Source organism: Xiphophorus couchianus, chromosome 2 (assembly GCF_001444195.1).
Source record: "Xiphophorus couchianus chromosome 2, X_couchianus-1.0, whole genome shotgun sequence".
NCBI classification, from domain to species: Eukaryota; Metazoa; Chordata; class Actinopteri; order Cyprinodontiformes; family Poeciliidae; genus Xiphophorus; species Xiphophorus couchianus.
Window position 1 is genome coordinate 3,725,668 of NC_040229.1, and position 25,732 is coordinate 3,751,399.

At 44.8% G+C, this 25,732-nt stretch overlaps 2 protein-coding genes across 2 annotated transcripts; one reads left to right on the forward strand and one right to left on the reverse strand.

Annotated features, from left to right (window-relative positions):
- The first annotated feature begins 52 nt into the window (after positions 1-52).
- tex2l (testis expressed 2, like) lies at positions 53-19,702 on the forward strand. The gene is made up of 14 exons (XM_028000635.1): positions 53-248; positions 5,128-6,442; positions 8,476-8,676; positions 9,238-9,514; positions 10,948-11,204; positions 11,273-11,422; positions 11,496-11,595; positions 12,507-12,642; positions 13,032-13,169; positions 13,868-14,068; positions 14,726-14,846; positions 14,925-17,582; positions 18,363-18,557; positions 18,775-19,702. The coding sequence occupies exons 2-12, from the start codon at positions 5,159-5,161 to the stop codon at positions 15,033-15,035; spliced, it is 2,976 nt and encodes a 991-aa protein (XP_027856436.1). The 5' UTR covers positions 53-248; positions 5,128-5,158; the 3' UTR covers positions 15,036-17,582; positions 18,363-18,557; positions 18,775-19,702.
- A 1,572-nt stretch (positions 19,703-21,274) lies between these two features.
- On the reverse strand, positions 21,275-24,881 carry noxo1b (NADPH oxidase organizer 1b). Its single transcript, XM_028032118.1, has 8 exons — positions 24,719-24,881; positions 24,568-24,648; positions 24,374-24,446; positions 23,677-23,860; positions 23,412-23,608; positions 23,011-23,115; positions 22,811-22,928; positions 21,275-22,343 (listed from the first exon to the last, which is right to left on the reverse strand). Exons 1-8 carry the CDS (start codon positions 24,791-24,793, stop codon positions 21,737-21,739), a joined length of 1,440 nt encoding a protein of 479 aa, XP_027887919.1. The 5' UTR covers positions 24,794-24,881; the 3' UTR covers positions 21,275-21,736.
- Between the last annotated feature and the right edge of the window lie 851 nt (positions 24,882-25,732).

Consider the following 25,732-nt stretch of genomic DNA (forward strand, 5'->3'; position numbering starts at 1 on the left):
GTAAACCGGAAACCGCCCATATAAGGAGCTATGGCAGAACCTATAGAGGTCCAGCTATAGGAGAGCAGGCAGCAGCCGCTGGCAGACAGCTGGATTATTTAATCTGGATTATCCTGCAGCGTCACACATCTGGTAGTCTGGGAGGCTGAGAGAGAGAGAGAGATTTTCCTCCGCTCTTTGGTCCAGAACCTCTCAGATGGAACCGGAACCAACAGCAGAACCAACCTGGAGCCGCAGCTTAAGGCTCGGTGAGTCAAACGTCTTTATTCCTCCTTATTAAAAGCTTTGTTTTTTAAACTGAATGATTATTATTATTGTTATTTATTATTATTAACATGTGTTTCCCTCTTTGCAGAGCAGAACTTTTCATTCCTACTTCTGCTCTCTGTGAATAAGTCATAGATTATTACTGTCATTAACTAATTAAAATATGAGGTAAATACACGAATGATGTCTGAAAGGTCAATTTAATATCACTTCAATAATGAAAGTTTATCGTTTATCTTTTATCAAACTAAATTTGTGAATCCACTTGTCTATAAGCAAAAGTAACGTTTAATCATTTATCGCATCGTTCACCGGATCGTTCATCGCATCGTTCACCGGATCATTTATCGCATCGTTCACCGGATCGTTCATCACATCGTTCACCGGATCATTTATCGCATCGTTCACCGGATCGTTTATCGCATCGTTCACCGGATCATTTATCACATCGTTCACCGGATCGTTTATCGCATCGTTCACCGGATCATTTATCGCATCGTTCACCGGATCGTTTATCGCATCGTTCACCGGATCGTTCATCACATCGTTCACCAGATCATTTATCGCATCGTTCACCGGATCGTTCATTACATCGTTCACCAGATCATTTATCGCATCGTTCACCGGATCATTTATCACATCGTTCACCGGATCATTTATCACATCGTTCACCGGATCATTTATCGCATCGTTCACCGTTGTCATGGGAAATTTCTCATAAGAATTTAGATTTTTAATAAAACCATTAAATTCCAGTTATGTAGACTAAATTGTCAGGATTGTTGCGTTTACTGTTTTCTATTTTGCTGAGAAACATCAATAAATATCAATAAACTCAAAAATATGCTGAAATATAATTACTACCTGCAGTTTAGTGATAAACGTTTTCACAGCTGTTCATGTGAGGCTGCCCTGAAGAAGCCTGATCATAAACTGAAATATTAGACATGCAGCGTCACTGAAAACACTGAAAGGTTTAAATATGATGATTAAATTTAGACTTCACGTTCTGCAGCTGAGCCTGGATGGTCATCATGTTTTAAATTATTGTTATTTTATGAACACAGAACTAAAAGCAACTGAATAGCAGTTTATTGTTCCACAAATGATCAGATTATCAGATTATCTGCTTCTGGTAAATTTATCTGCAAACTGTCATAAATATTGACAGAAACAACAGAACATTTTAACCTGACAATTTTATCGTATTTATTGTTGCTGATGAAGTGATGAATCTGACATGAACTGAAATTTTCCAGGGGGATGATCCAGAACTAATAATCAGATTAGAGATTAATAAACCAACAGATTAACTCCTAATTCTGTCAGCTGGACGGTTTCTCTGGGACCTTTTCTACATTAAGTGTCCATCCTTCGTCTAGACCGATTATCCCTGCAGGGGGGCTGGGGTCTCCACAGGTCACTGAGAGGAACCAGTAAACCCAGTAACAGTCATGGGAGGAAGCCGACGGACCCAGAGGGAACCCAGGACCCGACCAGAGCTGCTCTAGCAGATAAATGAATATTTATGTGAAGTATAAATAACTAAAAGCTCAGTGAGCTGCAGCCGCTCAGACCTGGAGACTCCAAGATGGAAAGTTAATGGGAATCAGCTTTAGCTTTAGCTTTAGCTTTAGCTCCTAATCCTGCTGGATGATTTGTCAGATTTTACAGTAAAATCCTGATTTAACGATAATCTGAGTTTGTTGGTGGGTGTGAGTGTTCAGACGGCCCACAGACCTGGACACGAGCAGAACTAAAGATTTAAAACTGATCAATTATCTTTAGCTGAAGTTCGTCAACCTGAGGATTTCTTGTTTGGGCTTTGAGCAGCTGCAGTTTGCTTTTACCTCAGGCCGGCTATGAAAATGGCCTAGTCAAACTACGACTGAACTTTGAGCTCCAGTTTGTGAAACCTTTTTTTATGACTTTCCAAATCTGCTCTGGTTTCATTTTGTATCATTTATGATGTCAGCATGATGCATTGTTAGCCTGTTTTCTACAGAGATGCTAACAATGCTAACGACGGCCATGTTTCCATCAGATTAACAAAATATTCTGGTCAGACGAGTAAAACACCAGACCCATCTGCTTTTGACTTTTCTGCAGATATTGTAAGTCAAACCAAGATGGCCGCTTCTGCAACACAAATCTGTAAAGAAATATGTTGATATAATTTAATAACCGACACCCAAGAACTCATTATGCAGATTTTATCCAGAGAAACATTTTCATGATGAATACTGTTTCACTCAGATAAAATATACTGTAACTCTTTAATCTCCTCCTTTCATGGGCAGAAATATTTATTTCATTTTCTAATAGTGTAAAATCCAACAGCAGGAATGGATAAAGAATCTCTCAGCAGCATCTCTCCCTTCAGGCGAAGCCGGTTTATGGCTCAGGAAATGAAATGGTTCTGATGCTGCAGCTTCCCGTCCCACCAGGGGAAACTCTGGGACTCAGACTGACCCCAGCCCTCAGGTTCATCCCCCTCCGTCCATTTTGGACGAGAGCAGATTATAGCGACTCCACCAGCTGCTGTGGACTTAGTTCACATTGTGCCGCGTGGCATTTTAATGCCGTTACATAAATGTGATCAGTTAGAAGTCGGGTTAACTTGCATCCAGAGCTTGACCTGCAGCCACGTTGCTGAGCTTCCTGCCGTTTCCAGGAAGGACAACTGGTTTCATCTCAGCTGGAAGCAGAGCAGCGATGAGGCTCCAGCAGCCTGAGGAGGATTTAAGATGCTTTCATTTCTACCACTTCCATCCGGTGAAGTCGTTACGGAGGAAATGAGCCGCTGCTCCTCTGATCCAGATGATGATGAACCGTTGACCAGCAGCAAAACTCACAGCTGATTTTCTGACTCAGATCAACGTGGATCAGAGAAAATCTTCTGTTTTAAAACAAGTTCAATGTTTGATGGTCAGACCAAACTAATCAGCGCCTGATTGCTGCATCACTAACTTTATCACTTCAGATTCAAATGTTATGTATTTTATTGAGATTTCCTGTCTCAATAAAATCAGCTGCTCTGAACCAGAACTCTACAAAACCGGAACCAGAACTGCTTCCTGGTCCAGTTCTAGTGTGAGTCCAAACCAACCTCGATCCAAACCAACTACAGGAAATAAACGTCTTTTAGGACTTCATGAGCCACCGTAGTTGGGCGTCATGGTAACGATGGGCCTTCCGGGTTGCTAACATTGCTGGTTCTGATTGGACTGAACCTGATCCATTTCCTGCTTCGCGGTGCTGCCAGCAGGTTGTGGGTCAGAACCTGCAGAGCCTCAGCAGAATTTACCGCCGCAGATCCAGAATCAGAAATATGACATCATAAAGCTGAACAAGCAGAACTGGACTGTTGGGTTCTGCGGGTCTGTCCGTCATTTCTGCCCAATGAGAGCAAAGATTGTTAGAGATTTTTTGGTATTATCATTTTATTCTTACTCTAGTTCACATTAAGTCTATAGATCTTTGTGATTTTCTGTTTAAAGTGTTCTCTTCTTTAATTGACCTGGAGGTCACTACTGTCTGTTCAACTTTATGAGAAATAGATAACACTAAGTTTCTCAGACCTTAAATCCTTTTACAAGAACACCTCCTAATTTAGTAACCACCTGTGAACAGTCGTATTTTGTTTTCTTGACAGTATTGACCGAGATTTGAACCGGGCTCAGACTTTTGATCAGATATCACATCTGGACCTGGGTTGTTAGATGTTTGGGTTAGAAGCTTTACGACCTCTGTTGTTTTCCTGACTGCCCCCTTGCCTGTCCTTCTTTGACAATAAAAACAGGAGCCGTTGTGAGAGCAGATCAGAACGCTCTGTGGATTCCTCAGAGGAAAGGTTCTCAGAGCCTTCTCCTTTTGCAAAAGCTCTACATAAAATTCATATACGTTGTCTGTGGTTCTTTCTTTTATTTAGGTTCGAAAGGAAAATACCTATCAGAGATCATAAAACACGTGGAATTGTTTACGAATTATCGAATAAACCGAAACCAAAACAAACCAAACAATATAAAGTTTTTTTTTGTTCCGGACCAAACAAACGAACCAAAGGACGTTGGGTGTGTGAACGCAGCCCGAGTTACACACAGCTGGTTACTAAGAGTCTGCTGAAGATAATGATCTGGAATGGATTTTAATTCAGATGTCAGAGTGACTCTTCTGTTATTAAACATTTTCTTCCTGTTCTTGTGAAGGATGTGTCTGAATCAGACGTTTGGTTATCAAACTCCAGGCCCAGTCGCCCCAGATTCAGAGAGAAACTGTGAGCCTGAGAAGCTCATCGGTATATAGAGCGACATGTTGACTTGGCCGGGATTTAGACTCACTAGTACTCAGATTATTTCATAATTCTTTAAAGCCAGAGGACAAAAATGTGACAAGTTAATGCCTGGTTGGTGCTCTTTTTGCAGAAATGAATCAGAAGCTATGAAAAGCAGTTTGACGAGGGGTAGAGGCGACGAGGGGCAGAGGGGACGAGGGGCAGAGGGGACGTGGGGCAGAGGGGACGTGGGGCAGAGGGGACGTGGGGTAGAGGCGACGAGGGGCAGAGGGGACGAGGGGCAGAGGGGACGTGGGGCAGAGGGGACGTGGGGCAGAGGGGACGTGGGGCAGAGGGGACGTGGGGCAGAGGGGACGTGGGGCAGAGGCGACGAGGGGCAGAGGGGACGAGGGGCAGAGGGGACGTGGGGCAGAGGGGACGTGGGGCAGAGGGGACGTGGGGTAGAGGCGACGAGGGGCAGAGGGGACGAGGGGCAGAGGGGACGTGGGGCAGAGGGGACGTGGGGCAGAGGTGGGGAGGCGTAGAGCTGATGTGCCTGACCGTGTTTGTCTTCTACTGACCCGCAGGTGTCTCGGTTTGGAGATGTGAACTAGAGAAATGGCGGATGATGGAAAAAGCGGGGAGGGAGGAGGCAGGAAGGACTCAGGCGAGGGCAGCAGGTCCTTTCATGACCCTCACAGTCTCTTCCCACTTGGCATCACGAAGCGGAACCAGTCCCGAGGGATTGTGATCCATCTGACCGGCACTGAAGGGGAGTGGGACAGCTTGGAGGACGATGAGCTCATCTTCCCCCTGGACCATGGCGAGGAGAAGCCGCTTCCTGCGGAGGACGACAGAGACTTGAAGTCCCAGAACTTCCATGTTCCTCTTTCCCCGTCATCGCCTGGTTCCCTGGGGAACTGCTCTGCAGCGCCCCCTAGCTTCCTCTCCCCAGGGCCACCCTCACCCAGCCAGCGGCCCCTGGCCAGCCTCGTCAAGTCACGCTCCACTGAACTTGAGCCGAAAGAGGGCTCCACCCTCAGACCCAAGCCTCTCCTCAGCCTGGTGAAGTCCATCTCCACGGAGCTGTCCCACTCGGAGCCCGAAGTGTCTCAGTCCAGATCGGACTCCCGTCTCAACCTCCACCTGTGGAAGCAGCTGACCCAAACCAAACCCCGGACGGCCCCGCCGTCCCCCAGCGCTCTCTCTCCCAGTGCGGAGGGCCTGAAGGGGGGCTTCTTCAAGATGGAGCTGGAGGACACGAAGAGGAAGCTGTCCGAGGCCATGCATGAGCCTCTGAGCAGCATGTTCAGTAAGATCATGGGGGAAGACGGCGCAGGAAGCCCCAAACACCAGAGCAGGTCCACGGCGGCTCATCAGGGGAGGGACGGCAGCGTGGACACCGTCCTCTCAGAGTCTCCGGTGAGGACCGGAAGGAGAGCAGATGGAGACGTTCTGCCCGTGTTCGACTGGCCTTCGGTTGAAGGGCAGCCCAGAGCGCGGCGCCGCCCATGTCCCGTCCATCACCACAGAGAGCAGGAGCTGGAAATATGCCAAGATGATGACACGATGCAAGTGTTTGCCATTGAAGCTCCCAGGAGGGTCGGGAGGTCGCCTGGCTCTCCAGCACCGAACAGCTCCAGGTCCGGTCCGGATCCTAAGCCTCCTCTGCCACGCATGAGTCTACTCTGCGTGGCGGTTCTGTCCTACGGCTACTTCATCCTTCCTCTGGGTCCGTACATCTCGGGTCTGGCGTTGGGACTGGCTCTGGGCTTCCTGCTCGGCCTGTTCCTCATTCGGATCGGTTCATCTGGCTCGGCTAACGTACACAGAGCAGCGCTGACCCGTCAGGCTGAGGCCCGTTTCCCAGGTGGCTCCAGCGCCGAGCCCGACGTCCTTCAGGTAGGTGACTTGAAGTACAGGCTGCCGTTTGTGACGTCAACAATTACCACCAACAATCTGGATTAATAAGTCATATTGTCACAAAGCTGCTGTTATAAATGTCAGTTTCAAGCCAGATTTTAGTTTGGACATTAGCATTTAGCTCAGGACTAAATATTTAGCTTGGAAGCTAATTCACCTGCCGCTACCAGGAAGTGAACTACCAAAATAAAAGCTGTCTCTTTGTAGCCTCAATAAACTCCTGCTTTCAAGTCGCTTCATGTCATCTCTATCTTTGTTTCTGTTCTTGAACATTTTAGCTTAAAACAAAGATTCTCTGTTTTAAAGGCAATCCAGACGTTTAGCAACGGATCTGCGGCAACATGTTGCATCAGCGGCAACTCAACTTTTATTTTGATAGTCTACTTTTGCTTATAGGCAAGTGGATTCACATATTTAGTTTGAAAATATGACATTTATAACTGAATAAATGAATAAGACCTAAAAATGAATCCCGTTTTTTCTCTTATTACAGGATAAATGAAATTATTGCTGCTAATTTTTGACTGTAACTTTACAGAAGCTCGACGTCGCAGCAGCTTCATCTCATTCATTCGTCTCCGCAGGTTTCAGATACTCATATGTGAACCTGAGATAATAAATCATCTGTTATTACATTTTCAGGCATTTCATCCATTAAAACTGAAAGAAAAGATTCACAAAAAACTCATAACTTAGATCTTTTATTCCTGACAGAGTTCGACTCCCACTCTGTTTCTTTTTATCTTCTGCTGATTAAACTGAAGCTCGGGTCAGAAGTTTTCATACCAAATGTTATCAGAGCTCAGGTATACGGGAGGTAGAACAGAACTGAAGATCTAAAGTAGATTCAGGCTGCATCAACACCAACAATATTAAATATTACAAATATTTTACATCCAGAACCAGAATTTAACCTGAACAGCAGGAAGCTGTGCTGCTTTTCTCCTGGTTGTTGTCCGAGCCGCTTCTCTTCCTCCGTCCGTCTCCATCACAGATTAAAGTGTTATTAAAAGGAACGCAAGTCCAGAACATCAGGCGCCCCGGGTCCAATTAGGCCCGTCAGAACTGCGGCGGCACCGTAATTAGCCGCTCCTTCTGGCTGAGCCTGGCAGCCGGCTGCAGCAGGAGGCTTCAGAGGCTGGAGGAGGTCAGAGGTCGCCATCAGCAGCTCCATGTTGGAGGATGAAAACGCTGTAGAAGGATAATCTCTGTCCCGGTTGATCACTAGCAGCTTGGCTTTAGCTCGGAGCTTCAAAACGTTCCGAACTCAGAAGGTTTTCCAAGTCATTTTTAATCTTTTTATATCGTCTGGTTTGTTTGTCTAAACGCAGCTGGTTCAGGAATCCGTTCTTCTCCAAAGGGAAACTGAATGTTTTTAACTCAGATCCTCCAACTTTCTTGCTGAGGGCAGGAAGGAGCTCCTGTAGCAGTCAGTGTTTCAGCGAGTCTGCAGAGGCCTCTGACTGAAGACTGATTGGTCTCATGCTAACATGCTAGCAGCTCGTCAGGCAGCAGAGTTGATATTCCACAGCCACATCCTGGGTGCCATCACCAGTTGTTAGCTAGCTCTGCTAATCCTCCTCCTTTGCTTTTGCTGCTCCTCTTTAAATCCGTTGGTTAGAAAGACGAGTAGAGAGAGGGAGTCTGGGATTTGGTTCATGTCCGTCTTGATGCTTGACTTCATACTCCAGGTATTATTTGAGCTTTTGGGATGCTAATAACCTTGTTACCATGGTTACGCTCCATAACAACTGTCCAAAGGTAAAAGAGAGCAACAATCCTGCCAGCTGCACAGAACCAGAGGAATAATGATCCAAACAGCAGAGCTAACAGAGCTCATTATTGATCATGTAATTTTTATCACTATTATTATCATTATTGATGATAGTTATAATTGTAATCATAAACGTTGTAATGATAGTAATTATTGACCTGTTCAGCTCAAGTCGCTGATTCCTGAAGGTCAGCAGCTGCTGAATGAATGTTGGTGTTAAACCTGCTGTCGTCTTCAGGGTTGGATGAATGAGATCCAGGATTACGACCCAGAAATCTTCCACCCGGCTCTGACTCACTCCGTGTTCGCCACGCTGCAGGGCTGCGGCCTCCGCCTGGATTACCCACGCTGCAACATCAGGCGCCGCGCAGCGCACGACGACCCGCCGCAGGAAGTCGGCTTCGTCAAGACGCGCTGCTTCCGGCTGGAAAAGAGCAAAGTAAGATCTGAACATTTCATTTCACTTTTCATTCTTAATGCAGATTTATGCTCTGGGTTCAGGAGCGGGAAATTCAACTGACTGATGAAAAAGTGAGGCAGTAAACTATGGAGAGCCAATCCTGCCATAATGATGAGAAAATAGAGAAATTTAAAAAAATGCTCGAAAAATAAGCAAAAGATGAAAAATACGGTAAATTAATAAATGCTGGCGGTAATTATATTAGACAGTGAGACAAACGTTTGTCTCTTTATTAGCTTGTTTACTTAATCACCTCTGTAATAATGACCTTTTTATTAATCATTATCATTTTCAAAACAGGCAGAAATAAAAAGCTTTGAAGACATAAAAATACATAACAGATGCATTTAAAACTAAAGCTGAAAATGATAACAGATAATAAATGAGGTGATTATAAACGTTCAAAAAATTCATTCAGGAATCAAAGAACAAAGAGTTTTTGATCTGAAGAGTCATGTTTTACTGCAGAGTTCCACAGGAAAAGTTGTGGTTCTGGTTCTGATGGGTCTGACTCTTCATCATGCTGCCTCCTTCCTGAAGGTCTTCCTCCTGCCGGCGGCGCTGGCTCGGAAGAGAGTCTGGAACCCCAAGTATCCCATCTGCATCCAGCTTGGAGCAGAGGACGACGGAACCGGGTCAGAACAGAACCTGGATTCTGATCCAGCACAGACTTCCTCCACACAACCTGGCGCCGCCCCGCCTGCGCTCTACCTGTTCGGACGCACGGGCCGGGAGAAGGAGGAGTGGTTCCGCCATCTCCTGTTGGCGTCTGCGGTCCGGACCGGGCCAAGCCCCGGCCGATGGTCCACCCGACCCGGTAACAAACGACCCGGTAACAAACGCCTCCGGTTCTGGACCGAAAGAGATCAGAAAGTCTCCTGGGAAATCATCCACATGAATAAATGCTGTAGAGGCTAACGCTAACGCTAAAGGCAGAACCAGAACTACTGAGAGTCCAAATGCTGCAGCGGGTCGGGAAGCGGGCGGCGTTAGTGACGTCACACAGTCAGAGATTAACAGCAATAATATAGTTAAATATGGACAAGAGAAACAATGAGGATCATTTTCACTGTTTTTCAGTCGTAAATAAATGAAACTTTCAAATTAAATATTGAATATTTATTAAATATAATTAAATATTTAGTTTGTAAACTAAAAATTAATGCTAATACAAACACTTAGCTTCAAATTAAATATCTAGTTAGATAAATCCACTAATCTAAAGAAAAGAGCATTTTTTAAATTGAAATCGGTTCTACAGAAAACAACCAGAGCTGCAGAACAGAAAAACCTAAAATATAAAAAAAAACAGAGCAAAACCATCAGGAATATTAAAACTGATGAACAGAACATGAAAAGGCAGAAAGAAACCGTAGAAAATGGCTCCTACAGATGATTAACAGGCTCACTTTCACCTCAGATTAAAACTGAAGACAGATTTTATAGGAATTATTAGGGTGCCAATAATTTCTGAATGAGTTATCCTCACAGATTAACTGACTCAAATAAATGGTTGTGTTAATGTGAGATTATCATATTGTAATGAAATCTGCATTTATTACCAGATGTTTGCCAGAAAGCAGATTTCTCAAAAAATACATCATTATTTCATCCTATTTCATTAAACAGTGAAATAATTATATCATTCAGAATGTATATTACATTATTCAGTCAGACATATAATCCATCCATCCATCCATCCATTTTCTGTTCACCCTTGTCCCTAATGGGGTCGGGAGGGTTGCTGGTGCCTATCTCCAGCTACGTTCCGGGCGAGAGGCGGGGTACACCCTGGACAGGTCGCCAGTCTGTCGCAGATCAGACATATAATGATATACTTATTTATTTCACAATGTATTGACTGTCTAATTTGTCTCTTTTGGGCCTCCATACACATCACTGTGATTCTTAATGAGAGTTTATTTTTGGTTTATGAGATAAAATATTGGTCAATGAGACAGAAAGCGCTGCAGTAGGTCTGCCGGGCCAGTCGGTGGCGCTGTAACACAAACCAGGTTTCTAAACGGACGGTTCCTGGTCTCCCATGAGACTCACAGCCTAAACCACTAAGATCATTTGTGGATCCACCTGATGGTTTCCGTGCAGAAATCATTTTGCGACCCTCATGTTGAGAACCTCTGCTCCTGTCTGAGGTAACATCCAGAAACTCGCTTTGCCTGGATTCTCTGTACTTTGGAGGAAACTTAATGAATAACACTGAATAATCTGCAGCAGATCTCTGTCCTCCAGGTGCTCCGTCCCAGAGCGTCCCCGTCCCGTGGAGCCGAGGCCCCTGCAGCGCCGCCGCCGCGCCTGCTTCGCCCACCGCGCCCGCGGCCTACTACGGTCCTGCAGATCCCTGCAGTGCCACCAGGGGTCTTTCTGCGCTTGACTACCACAGCTACATGGCCCACCTCCTGGCTGCACATGAGGCCACGCCCCCATGCAGCCCCGGGGCTAGCAGCGCAGAGGCTAGCCCCACTGCTAGCCCCACCGCTAACACCACCGTAAGCTAGGAGAGATTTTATTTCCTGTGAATGGATCTGGAGCGACTCTTAGCTGCTTCCTTTCTCAGTGTACCTGCGATCAGGCCACGCCCCCCGGAGCCGGCCCCGCCTCCTGGGTCAACGCTCTGATTGGCCGGATCTTCTGGGACTTCCTGCGAGAGAAGCAGTGGGCCGACGCCGTCGCCCATAAGATCCAGAAGAAGCTGAGCAGAATCAGAGTGAGGCTGGACGAGCAGAAGCAGACGGTCGTCTATCGATACGTAATAAACTGACGGCTTCCTCCTCCTGCAGCTGCCTTACTTCATGAACGAGCTGACGCTGACCGAGCTGGACATGGGCTGCAGCATGCCGCACATCGTGGCCGCCTCCAGGCCAGAGGTCAACCACAGAGGTCAGCTCAGCCTGCAGCTTCCTGCTCAGAAGATGCTAACACTTTAATTTGTTTGTTTAGATTAGTTAGATTCTTCCGCATTTTTTTCTTAAATGTCCAAATTTGTTCATCCTGTTTTCTATCTGTGGTTCCTCTCCACTGCTGAGTGTTTTTTAATCCCGCTCCACCAGGAGTCAGACTGCCCCCTGCTGGCTGCCGGGTCCTCTACCACCTTTCACAACATTACTGCAATCATTTTGGTAAAATAAAAAAGTTATAGCAGAATACATTTAACACATTTTGAATAATTACATGGATTAAATGCAATTGTTTTTTTTTGTTTCTTTTTTACACATTAAGATTTTGCCCAAAACCACGATTTCTTATCCGCGATGCTAAAGCTACATTGCTAACAGCAGCGATGGAAGCTGATTCTCTGTTCATTACGATCTGATTGGACAATGGAAAACACTATTGTTGTGCTAAAGCAGTTAGCCTATCAGCAAAGCTATGCTAGCCTAAAATAGCACCTGAATGGTAACATGTAGCAGCTAATGCTACAACAACCTGAAGATTAAAAACCAGAAATATCTCAGATATTCATATCTGATCATATTCATTCAATAATTTAGCAGGAAAAAGAGAATTGGAATTTAAAGTGTCATAGATGCTTAATTACTTACAGAACCTGCAATTAACCAGATTCAAATTTTAATCTAATTCCAACTCTAGTAAATATAGAAGTCAGTGTCCTTGTACGGCATATCCAGAGGTCATCCTTCCACCAGATCTTCCCTTCTCCCTCAGCTTCTAAAGAGGACTAATGATTCTTGTCCCGATCTTCTCAGCCAGACCCGGGATCAGATTAGGCACCATGACCTTTGGCCTGTCTTGTCAGCCTGGTGTTGAGCTGCTCTGTGCGCCCCCTGCAGGTCTGTGGGTGCAACTGCAGCTGGTTTACACGGGGAACCTGCAGATGACGCTGCAGACCAAGTTCAACCTGTCCAAGCTGGGCAGAGAGAGCAGAGAGGAGACGGCGCAGAGCGGCCCCGAAGCTGGAGGCCCCAGGTCACACACACACACACACACACACACACACACACACACAGAGACACTCACACACACACAGAGATAGACACACACACACACACACACAGAGACACACACACATACACACACACACAGAGATAGACACACACACACACAGAGACACTCACACACACACAGAGATAGACACACATACACACACACACACACACACACAGACACCCCCCCCCTCTCTCTCCCTTAATGAGGCTGTCAGGAACCATCTGAGGTTTTTTTAGTTCAGCTGCTTTTCTCCAGAAACAGGAAGTTATGAAACATGAATATTAATTGTTCTGTCTGTTTCCTGCTGGCCTCTGATTGGCCTGTCTCCTCCTGCTGGCCTCTGATTGGCTGCTGCGTGTGGTCTCCAGCTGCAGGCCCGTCCTCAGCGTGTTGGCGGACAGCGATGAAGAGTCGTCCAGTGCTGCTTCTTCTGATGAAGAGGAGCTGCTGCTGTCGGAGCCTCACTGTTCAGCCGGGGAGAAAGGCTCGGTGGCGCCCCCTGAAGGGTAAACACACACCATCATGCTCCTGGCCCCAGGCTAAAACCAGAAACTACCACCATCACACGCCGACTCACTGTAACGGTCCACAGAAAAACGACATTTTCTAATTTTATTACCACAAAAACCTGATTAGTGTGGAGTGCACGTATATTCAGCGTTTCTGCGTCAGCCTTCACTTCACATTTTTGCCAGTTTTCTTCACAAAATAGAAGAGCAGTAGTGAGATTGGAGGGATTGGACTTTGACTAGGCCACGTTCTGCTGTGATAAAACAAGTTTGTGACGTATAAAAGGTGGAATGAACAGAAATAAGCATTTCCCTTAGCTCATCTGTTTCTGTAGCTGCAGACATCTTATTTTGAATGGAAAAGGTCGCTGACCCCTGACCTCTGGTTCTCCTGATGGAAGAGTAACCTCCACCCAGTCTCAGCTCTGACTTATTTTGGGGGTAAGAGAGTGAAAGGTGCTCTCCACATTTTTCATTTTTTTATTAAGCAACAATAAAAACAAGACATGAACATCAGTGTGTGTGAGGGGTGTGAATACTTTATGCAGCTTCTGCAGTTTTATGAAATCATTTCCATAAAAGGTGAAATCTGTGAAGCTGCAGATGGCTCTGGATGCAGAGTCTCTCCTCCAAACTGCTGCCAAAAACAGGATGAGTAAAACTCTCCTCCTCTAATCCTGTTGGTTTTTTCGCAGAGGAAGAACCGGGAGGAAGATTTTAAGATTTGTGGACAAAATCGCCAAATCCAAGTGTTTCCAGCGAGCGGCGGAGAACGAGTTCATCAGGAGGAAGTTTGAGGATTTGTCCAACACGCCCCTGCTACTGTCGGTGGAGGTCCGGGAACTGTCCGGCACGCTGGTGGTCAACATCCCAGCGCCCCCTACTGACAGGATCTGGTAAGGCATCAACATGCAGACGATGGAGAGGAGGAATTAAATCTTCCTGGGTCGCTGTGACAGCCTGCCCTGCCCGGGGGTTAAAGGTCGTCCAGTCTCACAAACTGGCCGTTTGTTTTGCGAATATTTACATTTTGTTTACATTATCAGCTGATTTGACCATAAAGTGGCGAATATTTACAGGATGATGACGGGCGGCACAGCGCCTCCTAGCTGCATGTCCAGGAGGAACAGAAGAAGAGCTTCACACACAAACTCAATATTCTGGTTGCAGAATCAGATTCATAAAATCTTTACTGCTTTTGGAAGAACTGAAGAGCCATTTTTAGTTTTCCTAAAAATATGGTTAAAATCGTGTCATGAAGCCGATTCTTCATCTTTAACGCTGAGGCTCAACTTTCACAGCCTGACGGACGCAGCAGCCACAGCTTCATCAACTTCCTGTGTAAAACATCCAGAAATTACCAGAGATCAATGATCTGATCACAATCTGATCAAAACCTGATCAAAACCTGATCACAATCTGCATCATGTGAAATAATTTTCTCCCCATTTCCTTCCAAAAGTAAAATCATTTCCTTCCTTCTCGTGGTTAGTGCAGCAGTCAGGTCTTCTCGTGTTTCAGACTCGGACCGGTTTCTTCCGTGTCCTCTGCAGGTACAGCTTCTGCGTGCCGCCCAAACTGGACCTGCATGTTTGCCCCAAGCTGGGGCAGCGAGAGCTGAGCTTCTGCCATGTGAGCGACTGGATCGAGAAGAAGCTCCAGGACGAGTTCCAGGTGAGGAAGATAAAAAAACGTCTTTCGTTCTGAACCAAGTTCTCATGTTTCCTTTGCTTTCTCCTTTTTCCTGTTTAGAAAGTGTTTGTGCTGCCAAACATGGACGACATTTCCGTCCCGCTGATGCATGCTGGGATGGACGAGTCCCTCAGTTCCTCCTGGGAGGATCCGGCCGCCGCTCACCGCTAGTGCCTCGCTGCTGAGGAAACCATGAAGTACCGAGTAAAACCAAAAAACCTTCATGTTTAAAAAACAAATTCATCCAGTTTAAACAAGTTTACATGTCAATAATCTGATTTTAGTTATTTATTCAACATAAATCAGTTTTATTTTGGAATATTAGATGTGAAACATTCAGAAATAAAAACTTTTTAAATAAATATGTGGATATTTACTCTTCCACCTCAGAGTCTAATATCATCTCCATAGAAACACAATATAATAATCCATCAACCATAAAGGCTCCAAAACCTCATGTTTTATTGGGTTGATAAGCCAATAAGCAGTCAGACCATTCCTGAGTCCTGGACGGACGCTGCAGCATTTAGCCGCCGCCGCCGTAGCATTTAGCTGCCACTGCAGCATTTAGCCGCCGCCGCCGTAGCATTTAGCTGCCACTGCAGCATTTAGCCGCCGCCGCAGCATTTAGCTGCTGCTGCAGCATTTAGCCGCCGCCGCCGCCGCAGCATTTAGCCACCGCCGCCATCTGAGGTTTTTACATCAGGCAAGTCCATGTGGAGAAAATCTAAACTAGAAAAAGCCGTTCTGAAAAATAAATAGATAAAAATAATATATATTTGTTTATCAAATTAGAAATGGAAGCAGACGTCATAACGTCATTCTGTTATTGTTTCATTTATTTTAGTTGGTTTCACACAAACAGCTGCTGCTGATTCGCTGACATGTTGTCTGATTTATTCATATTTCACTTTAATGTTTGTGTTCAGTAACAAAGTTTCCTGAAATACGCAACTTTTATTTTGGTAATGAACTTCTGCTTATCAGAAAGAATTTGTAAACTTAAATATGTAGCTGGCTAACTAAATATTTGGTTTGAAGCTAAATAAATATTTACCTTTGAACTTTGACATTTATAAATGAATGAATAATAACACGGTGAAAATTAGAATGAAAATTATTGATCTTTTTTTCTCTCATTACAGATTAAATAGACCAAATAATTGCTGGTTGTTTCTGATTGGAGAACTTGACAGAAATCTGCCTCTGATTCAGAACTGATTCCTTTGGAGCAATGAAAAAAATAATTCTCATGTTTTCATATTTTCATGTTTCAGGTTCTAAGAGGTGATAATAATCTAAATATCTCCCAAAGATCCTGTTGACTCTCAAAAATTCGTCACAACCAGTAGATGGCGCTGGAACACAGGAACTGCAGCTTCTAGGCAGGATGTGACCATATAAGGTTAAACTGGTTGGCTGGCCGAACCAGCTGCAGACTGGTCTTAGATTTTCTGTTTCCCATCAGATCTGGAGATCTGCTGGATTCTTACTGTCTGTCTCAGAGATCCGGCAGATCTCCAGCCTGGAAGCCAACAAGCTGCTTGGAGGAAACAGAGAGAGTGAGTGAAAGCCAAAGCAGTGATGGAGATACGTTTACCCAGAATGCATTGTGGCGCCTTGCAGAGGGTCAGATGTGACAGGATGGTGGACTGGTAGCACTGGTTTTCCTCCCAGATGGTGACTGGTTGTGTTCTGGTGAACCAGACTGCAGGAAACTTTCTAGAAGTTTCCAGAAACCAGCAGAGCTCTGAAATATGGCAACACTGTTACCTAGCAACAAGAAGGTCACGGTTCGAATCCCGGCCCAGCTCTTTCTGTGATGCTCTCTGGGTACTCCAGCTCTTACTGGGTTAACTGGGTTAACTGGTCTCTATGGGCCTGAGATTAGTGAACCAGAGACAGCTGGAGAGAGAGACATTGGCACCCCGTGACCCCGTGACCCTGCATGGTGCAGACGATGGCTGGGTGGTTAAAGGAAGTGAGCTTCTGATTTAATTTCCCTTTTTGATCCATAAAGTCTTTTTATTATTTTATTTCCTGACCTTTGACCCAGTTTCTGTCAGAAGCTGAAAACATGAAAAGCTTCAGCCGTCCAGCCAACATCAGCTCCACCTTAAATATTTTAAACGAGTCGTTTTTATTGTCACTTTGGGGAAAAGGTGCAGCAGCCATTATGTCCTGTAACACTTGTGGTAAATTTCAAATCTTCTTCCTGAAACAAAACAACAGTGACTCATTTCAAAACAATAACTGCATGAATTCCTTTATGATTAAATGAAGAGCAGAGTTCCTGAAGCTCAGCAGGAAAAAGGTTCAAACAAACAGAGGAGTGAGTCAAACCTGCCCAGGTTTATTATTAGCAAACCATCTTTTCCTTTTGCCTGGAAGGAAAAGCTTTCAGGCGTTTCTCTGAAGGAAGTGGTTCTGCGGCTCAGTGGACCCAACTGGAGCTTATCAGAGGATCCTGGACGTCTGCCAGACAAACCGCTGCTTTCCTCTGGGCTCACACACCAAAACAGGGTTAACACACAAAACGGACGTGTTTTATGAGTTAATTATGGAGTAAAGAAGGTCAATTATTATGTGAAAGGAGCTTTGCAGGGAAGTTTTCCAGCAACCTGAAGGTTGGACACTGAGGAACAAAAACATCCATCGCTGATTCCCATCATGACTCACCTCAGGCTTCCTCATATTTCTCCATAAACGCTGTTGATGGTAAGTGGCCTAAAGGAAACAAAGCTGTTTTATGATTAATGGTAAACTTGATAACCTTTGACCTCTCTCATTCAGTGCAGCCCAGGAACGCTAAAATATGTTCCAAGTGGTTTATTAAAGGAAGTTAAATATACTTCACAGCTGGTTTATTATGAGGAATGGATTATTAATGCATTGAAACTTCATCTGACCCTGATCAGAGGCCAGAGGTCGTCTTTAACCCGCATGCTGACCCGCGAGGATCGATGAGCTCAGCAGCTCATCCGTCTTCTGCTGCTGACTGAAGACGTTCAGCAGCAGTAACATAACGTCTTCAGTCAGAGGCTTCTTAAGTTGTGCTGCAATACAGACTGCTGCAGGAGATCTTTCCTGCCAACAGCCGTCAGTGTCTATATGTCTTGAAGAATTTGAATTAAAATGAGTTACAACAACACTTATTTTCCCTTTGGGATCAATGAAGTATTTCTGGATTTGAACGTCTGCAGCTCGTTTCCTCCATTAGCTCCACCTGCAGCCGATCTGACCCGGATCCTCGGCGCCTGATGCCCGGCGCCCTGTGCTCTGCGCCCTTCGCTCTGCGCCCTGCACTCTGCGCCCAGCGCCCTGCACTCTGCGCCCGGTGCCCGGCACCCTGTGCTCGCTGCAGCAGGTCGGCTTCGTTTACCTGGAGTGAGGATCAGGTTTCATTTTGATATTTAATGGAGCAAAACAGGATCTTTGTGCAACTCGGCTTTCCCTTCGTTTGTTACATTTTACTTTTATTTTGTTTCTATATTACAGACAGCAGACTCCTGTGGGGTCATGACCTCCTGTGCGGTCATGACCTCCAACACACTGAATCCCTCGCTGATGACCTGGACGTGGAAACCCAGCAGGAGAACCAAGCGATGCAGCTTGAATGTTTCCTGTCCAGGTGATTTTCTGCAGCTACAAAATACCAGGAGGAAAATCACACGTTCATCAGTCAGAGACAAGGTTCATTCATTCACCACTCTGCTCATGTGTATTGAATTATTTATGTATTTATTATATTAACTATAAAATAACTGACTGAAGGTTTCTGATCTTTAGTCAAAAAACAATAAACTGCTGTTTGTGAACCTCTTTGACAGTTTTGACCTTTGACCTTCTTGTTTGGACTTTTTACTGTTTTGCAATCAAACTGAATGAATCAGTTTAGTTTGTCACCCAGGTTGCTGAACTTTAACCCCTTCCTGCACAGCAAACGTCTTCATGGTGGACTCAACCAGAACATCTGGGTTTGAAACCGACAACCTGCTGCAGGAGGAGATCTGAGCAACCGAAGCTGATCGGTTTCCTGCGTCTTCAGAAGATCTGGGTTCACCTGCAGCGTTCAGACACCCAGCTGTGATGATTAAAGTCTGTTTCTAAAGGTTCACAGAAACCTTCAGTGAAAATCTCATTTCTGATGGGTTGCCAGGTTGAACACAGAGACGCATTGTTCCAACATCTGGGGAAGTTTTATTTGTCTTCAGGAGAAACCAGGCGGATGCTCAGAAACACCAGGAACTTTCAGAAGCAGAAGCATAAATTAGGTTTCTGTTCCCTGGTCTTACTGTAACAGACGTGATGCAAGAAGCTGCTGCTAAGCTAACGATCAGGCTTCATTCCAACTGAACAGGAAACTCACTTTCTGCCTCCCGGCGACAAACGAAGCCGGTTCTGCAGCTCAGGAGAGGCGGACAGATCAAACATCCAGGCCCTCAATGTTTGAGCTCTGGCGCTAACAATTTAGCGCATTAGCGTTAGCTTCCAGGAATGTTTTTATGTGACTATATGATTATATGATTCTTGTTTAGTGATTTATTGGTTATTGAACGTCACTTTTTAGTTAGCGGTGGCTAATAACTGCTTTACAGTCAGAAAATGGAAACAAGATCAAGAAAACATGCATGATTTCTATATGCATGATTTGAAATATGTAGACCATAATCTGACACAAACACATTCACCCAGTTCTCCATTTTAATGCAAAAATAAAATTTTCATGACAACCATTTTTCTATTTCATAATCGCATTGTATTTTATGATTGTGTATAGCACTTTGGTCCTGTTGGTGTATAAAGTGCTTCGTAATAAAGTTGGTATGGTAACCATGTCGGACATCTTAAAAAATCAGAAAATGTATCAGTAAATATGATTTCTATGGGTCCAGTTATGTCTGGTTTGACACCAGAAGTATTAATTTGGGACAAATTTTGGCAAATATTTTTTTCTTAACCATGGCAAGATGGCATGGCAGCCATCTTGAATTGTTCAGTGGTAAAGAGTTTGTTTTCAGCAAAGCAAGACTTTTTGCTGAAATATTTAATTTTCTGCTTCATGAGGTGGAAACTGAAGAACAAGACAGAAACATCTGGCGAGACGTTTTAATGTTTGAGCAGGAAATCTGGACGCTTCAGATTCAGCAGAGATAGAAATATTCCTCAATGGCTCCCATCTACACACACACACACACAGCCTGTGCTGCAGCATTAGCTCTGGCCATCGCTAACATCTGTATGCAGACCGACGGCCTGCGAGCGGCGGCTGGTGAAGGTCAGAAGGTCAGAAGGTCATCCGATGCTTCAGCAGGAATGAACCACACCTGAACAGGTAACAAAAGGTGTTTGGATGAACTTCTCAGTCGCTCTTCCTGCTGCAGCTCAGTTAAAACAGAATGAATAAAATATTTTTAGGAAAAGTTACACAAAGATTTTTTCTAATCAGAATTATTTTCTTTTCCCATTGATTGAAAAATATTTTAATATTGAATAAAAAACTTTTCTTTAATATTCCTTCTGCATTAAACCGCGGCAGGCATCTTTAGTCACAACATTAAATAAAAATAAAACGATTCGATTAAACAAACGTCTCCTAAAACATCTGCAGCAATAATGGTGAATATTAATTTAATAAAAACGATTTGGTGGGAAAAACTGGCTCCATAAAATATAAACATACCAGAGTCATAAAATGCTTCATGTCTTGTTTTGTGAGGATTTTATATTTGAATAAATATAAATAAGGAAATAAATCTTTCCTGCTGAAGCTTCTGTCTCTAAAATGTTGCAGGTTTTGAATCTTGGATTATGAAGCTTTAAAATCATTTCAGAAAATAAAATTATGGCATCATTAATTATGCAACTCATCATTCGAGTCTTATACTCATTATGTGTTTTTAAGTATTGTAAACATTTCTGCTATTTCGTTTTTTATTCTTTTTATATGTAATTTTATTCTCTTTTTTATGGAAGAAGTTTATTAATGTAACTTGTTTTTATATTGACGGAAATCTGAAGATGTGCAGATAAAAACTGATTGAAGAATTTGATACTGAACTGAACCGAACTGAACTGAACACTGAACTGAACTGAACACTGAACTGAACCGAACACCGAACTGAACCGAACACCGAACTGAACCGAACTGAACTGAACACTGAACTGAACTGAACACTGAACCAAACTGAACCGAACTGAACCGAACACCGAACTGAACTGAACACTGAACTGAACTGAACACTGAACTGAACTGAACACTGAACTGAACCGAACACCGAACTGAACTGAACTGAACCGAACATTGAACTGAACTGAACCGATGTTTGGTGGGGGTATGTATAATTGTGACCTGATGATTTCCATCATCAACTGAATCCAGTTGAAATATTACGGAGTTTGTGTAAACCTGTGTTTGAATATTAAACCTTTATTGTTTCACTGAAGCAAACAAAACAATGTGAGTTCAAGCAGGTTGATTGATCTGATTGAGGAAGAGGAAGAGGAAGAGATGAAATGAATCAAAGGTTCAATCAGGTTTTCTGCTTCACTGAAGCTACAAACTGAGCAGCTGAAACATATAAAGTCTGCTGTGATACAAAGAGCCGTTTCTATGGTTACACAGGAAAAATGATAAAATACACAGCCGGTCAATTCAATATTTAGTTTGTAACACGTTAGTAAAAAATGACTAAATCTTTAGTTTGGATCTGTGACGTTATTGTTGGAGCAACATGGAGGAAATATGACGGCAACCAATTATTTCTGTTCATTTTTTACAGTGTAACTGGACAAACAGCGCCCCCCAGAGTCCATATTTAGTTATTAATATGATAACAAAGACTCGGTGCCTCAGTCCCAAAGCAGCGGTTCTACAGCCGGCTGTGGACCGGGTTGTCCTGCGGCTGCAGCCTGGTTCTGGAGGCCAGCGCTGCCTTGCGGGTCATGGTGCTGCAGCGCACCAGGATCTCCTGGGTGTCGGGTCTGCGGGGGACGCCGGGGGCCGGGCCCGGCTCGCTGCCTTTGGACCCGGCCGACCCGGAGCTCCCGGTGCTGGACCTGGAGGAGCGGGTCGGGTCGGTGCGGCCCGGCTCGTCCCTCAGGCTGGAGGAGGACGAGGCGCTGCTGGAGGAGAAGCTGGAGAAGATGGAGTCGTTGCTGTGGGATGCGGCTGATGAAGATGATGGTGATGATGATGATGATGATGATGATGGCGCGGCGGCGTCCTGCAGCCAGCTCTCTGACAGCACGTCCAGGGACTGCGCTCTGGGGAGCCGCTCCGGGACCGCAGACCCCCGCCTGGAGCCCGGCTCCTGGTTCTGGACCGGCTGGGAGGAGCGGGAGGAGTGGGAGCCCCGGGCACCGCTGGAGGCCAGGTTGAGGGAGGAGCCGTGCAGGTGGCGGCCGTGCAGCCCGCGCCGCGGGTTGCTGTAGGGCTGCAGGTACATGGAGGGCAGGTAGCCCACCCTGCCGCCGCACCTGGAGGGGGCGGAGTCAGAGTTAGACCTGACAAACACAGAGCAGCAGGACCGATCGATCAATCAGGACCGATCGATCAATCAAATAGTCCTCCTCTAATTTAGTAATTACTCATTTAAAATGCCGTTTGAGCCGGAAACTGTAAACACATAAACATTTCAAATGAAAAGCGTCTCAGTCTGTTCATCTGTTCACCAGAACTCCACCGGTTCGGTTCTGGTCTGAAATCTCCTATTAATATCAAGTTATTAATCTAGAAAATAATCCGCGGATCATCCAGCCGCTGCACCGATTCTCATGTTTGACCAAACCGCCACTAGAGGGCGCTGTCACTGGCGTCAGGAAATAAAGTGTTGATTTTATTACTTCAAAATGTATTTAATAATGTGTTCATTTCTGAATGGATTTAAAATGTTCTGTAAGATGATCTGAAGTGGTTCTGTTGTGGTTCTGTTGTGGTTCTATACCTGACCAGCCACCAGCCGTCGTCAGACTTGCGCAGCGCCTCGACCACGCAGCCGATGGCCACGCCCACCTCGTCGCTCTTGGAGGTGGAGTAGTTCCTCACGGCGCAGTACAGGGACCCTGAAGGCAATAGGCAGACCACCCGTCAACATCTCAGGAGGTTCTGGACAGAGTCCGGTCCAGGTGATGAAGAGTGACTCACCTCCCAGGAATCCTCCCTCCTCTTCCTCTTCCTCGTCACAGAGCTCCAGGTAAGGCGCTGGAAACCAGGCTAACCGCTTGTCCTCGCTCTCCACCAACCACCACCCTGCAGGCAACGGGCAGTTAGCAGTTAGCAGTTAGCATGCTGCTGCCGTGGCCTCAACTCATATTGTACACAGTAAAATGTTAACAGCAATAATTTGGTTTATTGAGCCATATATTTATTTTCCAAACTAAATATTTAATTTGAAAACTAAACATTTAGTTGGGAAATAATATTTATTTTCTTAGCTGAATATTTAATTTGGAGCAAAATGTTTAGTTTGAAAACTCCACATTAAATATTTAGTTTGGAACAACTGTTCAGTTTTTACAGTGTAAGGATGAGCTTCATCATCTGACCTGCCGGGTCTTTGATTAGGACGTCCAGCTTGTCGTCGGCAGCCGCCTTAAAGGTCCGGTTCTTGGTGTCTCTGGTCTCGTACGGCGCCACGCAGCGGTACGTCTGCGTCACGAACGGATGCGTCACGCTGCCCACCTGCTGGCGCCGCGCGCCGCCCGCTGCGTCCTGCGCCTCGTCAGACATCAGGATCATGACGCTGCAGCAGACCACGTGTTAGAAACGGATCAAAGCGGCCGCCGGAACCCGACCGGAACCAGAACGTACGTGTTCTTGGTGAAGTCCGTCTGCAGGTCGTGATCTCTGGGCGTGAAGAACCGGGTGACCTCTGAACTCAAGGTCACGGTCTGATCGCAGCGCAGCAGCTCCTCGCAGTAACTCTGCAGGAAGCTCATCTGCCTCACCGACTTCCTGGATCCGGTCTGCTGCAGGCTGCTGCGCCGGGCCTTCCCTGGACCAGAACCAGAACCAGAACCAGTTAACAACCAGAACAAATCTAATAAAATCAACTAAAGATGAAACAATCTGCAGATGAAAAATGTTCCAGATCTCTATCAGCTGAGGCTCGTTTGGTCAGTTATTTTAAATAACATAAAGCAAACATGATGGATTATTTTCTGCATCGAGAATGTTTTCATCATAAATAATAAATCATCACAAATAAAAACTTTACAGCTTCGAATTAATGAGTTACTGAAATAAATAAACTTTTCATTAATGTTTGAATTTATCCTTCTATCTTCAGATGCTTTAATTCAACATTTATTTCTATTTTTATTTGTTTTTAATGAGTTTATTGAAAACTAGATTTACTAATTCCTTATAAAACAGATCCAGGTTCTAATCTGTAAAAATGGTGAACTGCTCCTTTTTCTCCACCTACTGACTTTTATTGTCATAAATCATAAGATCATAAAACATTTTCTATATTTTCTTCTCCAGGCTGGATTTATTGTTTGCTCACCGGAGAACTTTGGGATTTTCCTGTCGTCCTTCCTGAAGGGATTAAAGTTTGGAAATCTTTTCTTCAGCTGCGTCTGTTGGAGAAATGTAGTTATGAAATGATTTTTATTTGACTGTTTTTAATTTCTTTTTATTATTATAAACTAAATAAAAACGAAAATGATTTCATGGCAGCTCGGATTTTTCCTGACTTACATGAAATGACCGGAAGTCCTGGAAGGACCTGTAGATGATCACTTCCGACTCATCGGACCAGAGGACGGACAGCATGAAGGTCTGAGGAGGAGAGCTGATTATTTTCTGACATGAAATGAATAAATAAAACCTTTGTGAGGTTTTAACCAACCTTCAGTCTCGGCTTCTCTCTGCGGACTCCTCCAACCAACCTGACGCTGATGACGTAGCGCTGATCTCCGGTCATCCTGCCGCGGTTCTGGTTCTGGTTCTGAGGTCAGTGGCTGCCGCTGAGGATGAGGAGGATGAAGGTGAGGATGTGAAGCTCCAGCAGCCGCATCTCCTCTAGTTATGTGAAACAACGAGGGCGGAGCCAGGATGCAGGGGGGCGGGGCGTCAGCAGCAGCAGCACCGCGGAATGACGTCACACAGGTGAGGCACCAACCTGCAGCAGAGACCATAAACATCTCCAACCGGGAAACAGCCGCTGTATGAGACGGAATATGCAGAAGAATAAGGAAACAAAAATGTTTCAAACCATCGTTCATATTAAAACCAACATGGCGGCTGTGACGAAAATATAAAGCATGAAATATTTCATACAAAAGAAAACATGTTTAAAATGAGGTAAAAGTAAAATCTGAAAAAGATTTAAAAAATAAAATGATGTTAAGAAGAAGAAGCATATTTAAAAACTGAGATCAAACATAAATAAACTAGTTTAGTTTATTGTTTCAATAAATGATGAAAACATAAATTCATCACATTCAGCCGCTGACATCACTGCTGCTGTCATCCAGCGCCAATAAAACCGCTCACCTGTGTGTGTGTGTTAGCAGGTGTTTCTTCAAAGGGCTTATCGCTGCTCTCATCAGGTGGATGTGAAGCCCCTGCTGTGAAGGGATGCCAGTATTTATCACTCACACACACACACACACACACACACACACACAGGCGGCACGTGCTGCGGCGTTGAATGTCGGGTTTGTGGAGCTTTGAACCTGAAACACGTGATGTTCGGACGTGATGGGAATTATCTTTCACTTGGATTTTAGGTTTGTAAATTAATCAAATAAATTCAGTTTTTGGGGTAAATTTGGTCAAACTTTCTTCTGATTATTGACTGATTATTGATCACAGCGGCTCTTTGGCTCTAATAAATAATTTTAAGTATAGATATAATAAC

Excerpts from the sequence above, each read along its gene's own strand:
- tex2l (XM_028000635.1), top strand. The coding sequence starts at position 5,159 with ATGGCGGATGATGGAAAAAGCGGGGAGGGAGGAGGCAGGAAGGACTCA. Across the intron at positions 6,443-8,475 it reads CCGAGCCCGACGTCCTTCAG|GGTTGGATGAATGAGATCCA; the intron begins GTAGGTGACTTG and ends TGTCGTCTTCAG. Across the intron at positions 9,515-10,947 it reads CCGATGGTCCACCCGACCCG|GTGCTCCGTCCCAGAGCGTC; the intron begins GTAACAAACGAC and ends TCTGTCCTCCAG.
- noxo1b (XM_028032118.1), bottom strand. The coding sequence starts at position 24,793 with ATGACCGGAGATCAGCGCTACGTCATCAGCGTCAGGTTGGTTGGAGGA. Across the intron at positions 24,447-24,567 it reads AGGACTTCCGGTCATTTCAT|ACGCAGCTGAAGAAAAGATT; the intron begins GTAAGTCAGGAA and ends TTTCTCCAACAG. Across the intron at positions 22,929-23,010 it reads GGAGGGAGGATTCCTGGGAG|GGTCCCTGTACTGCGCCGTG; the intron begins GTGAGTCACTCT and ends TATTGCCTTCAG.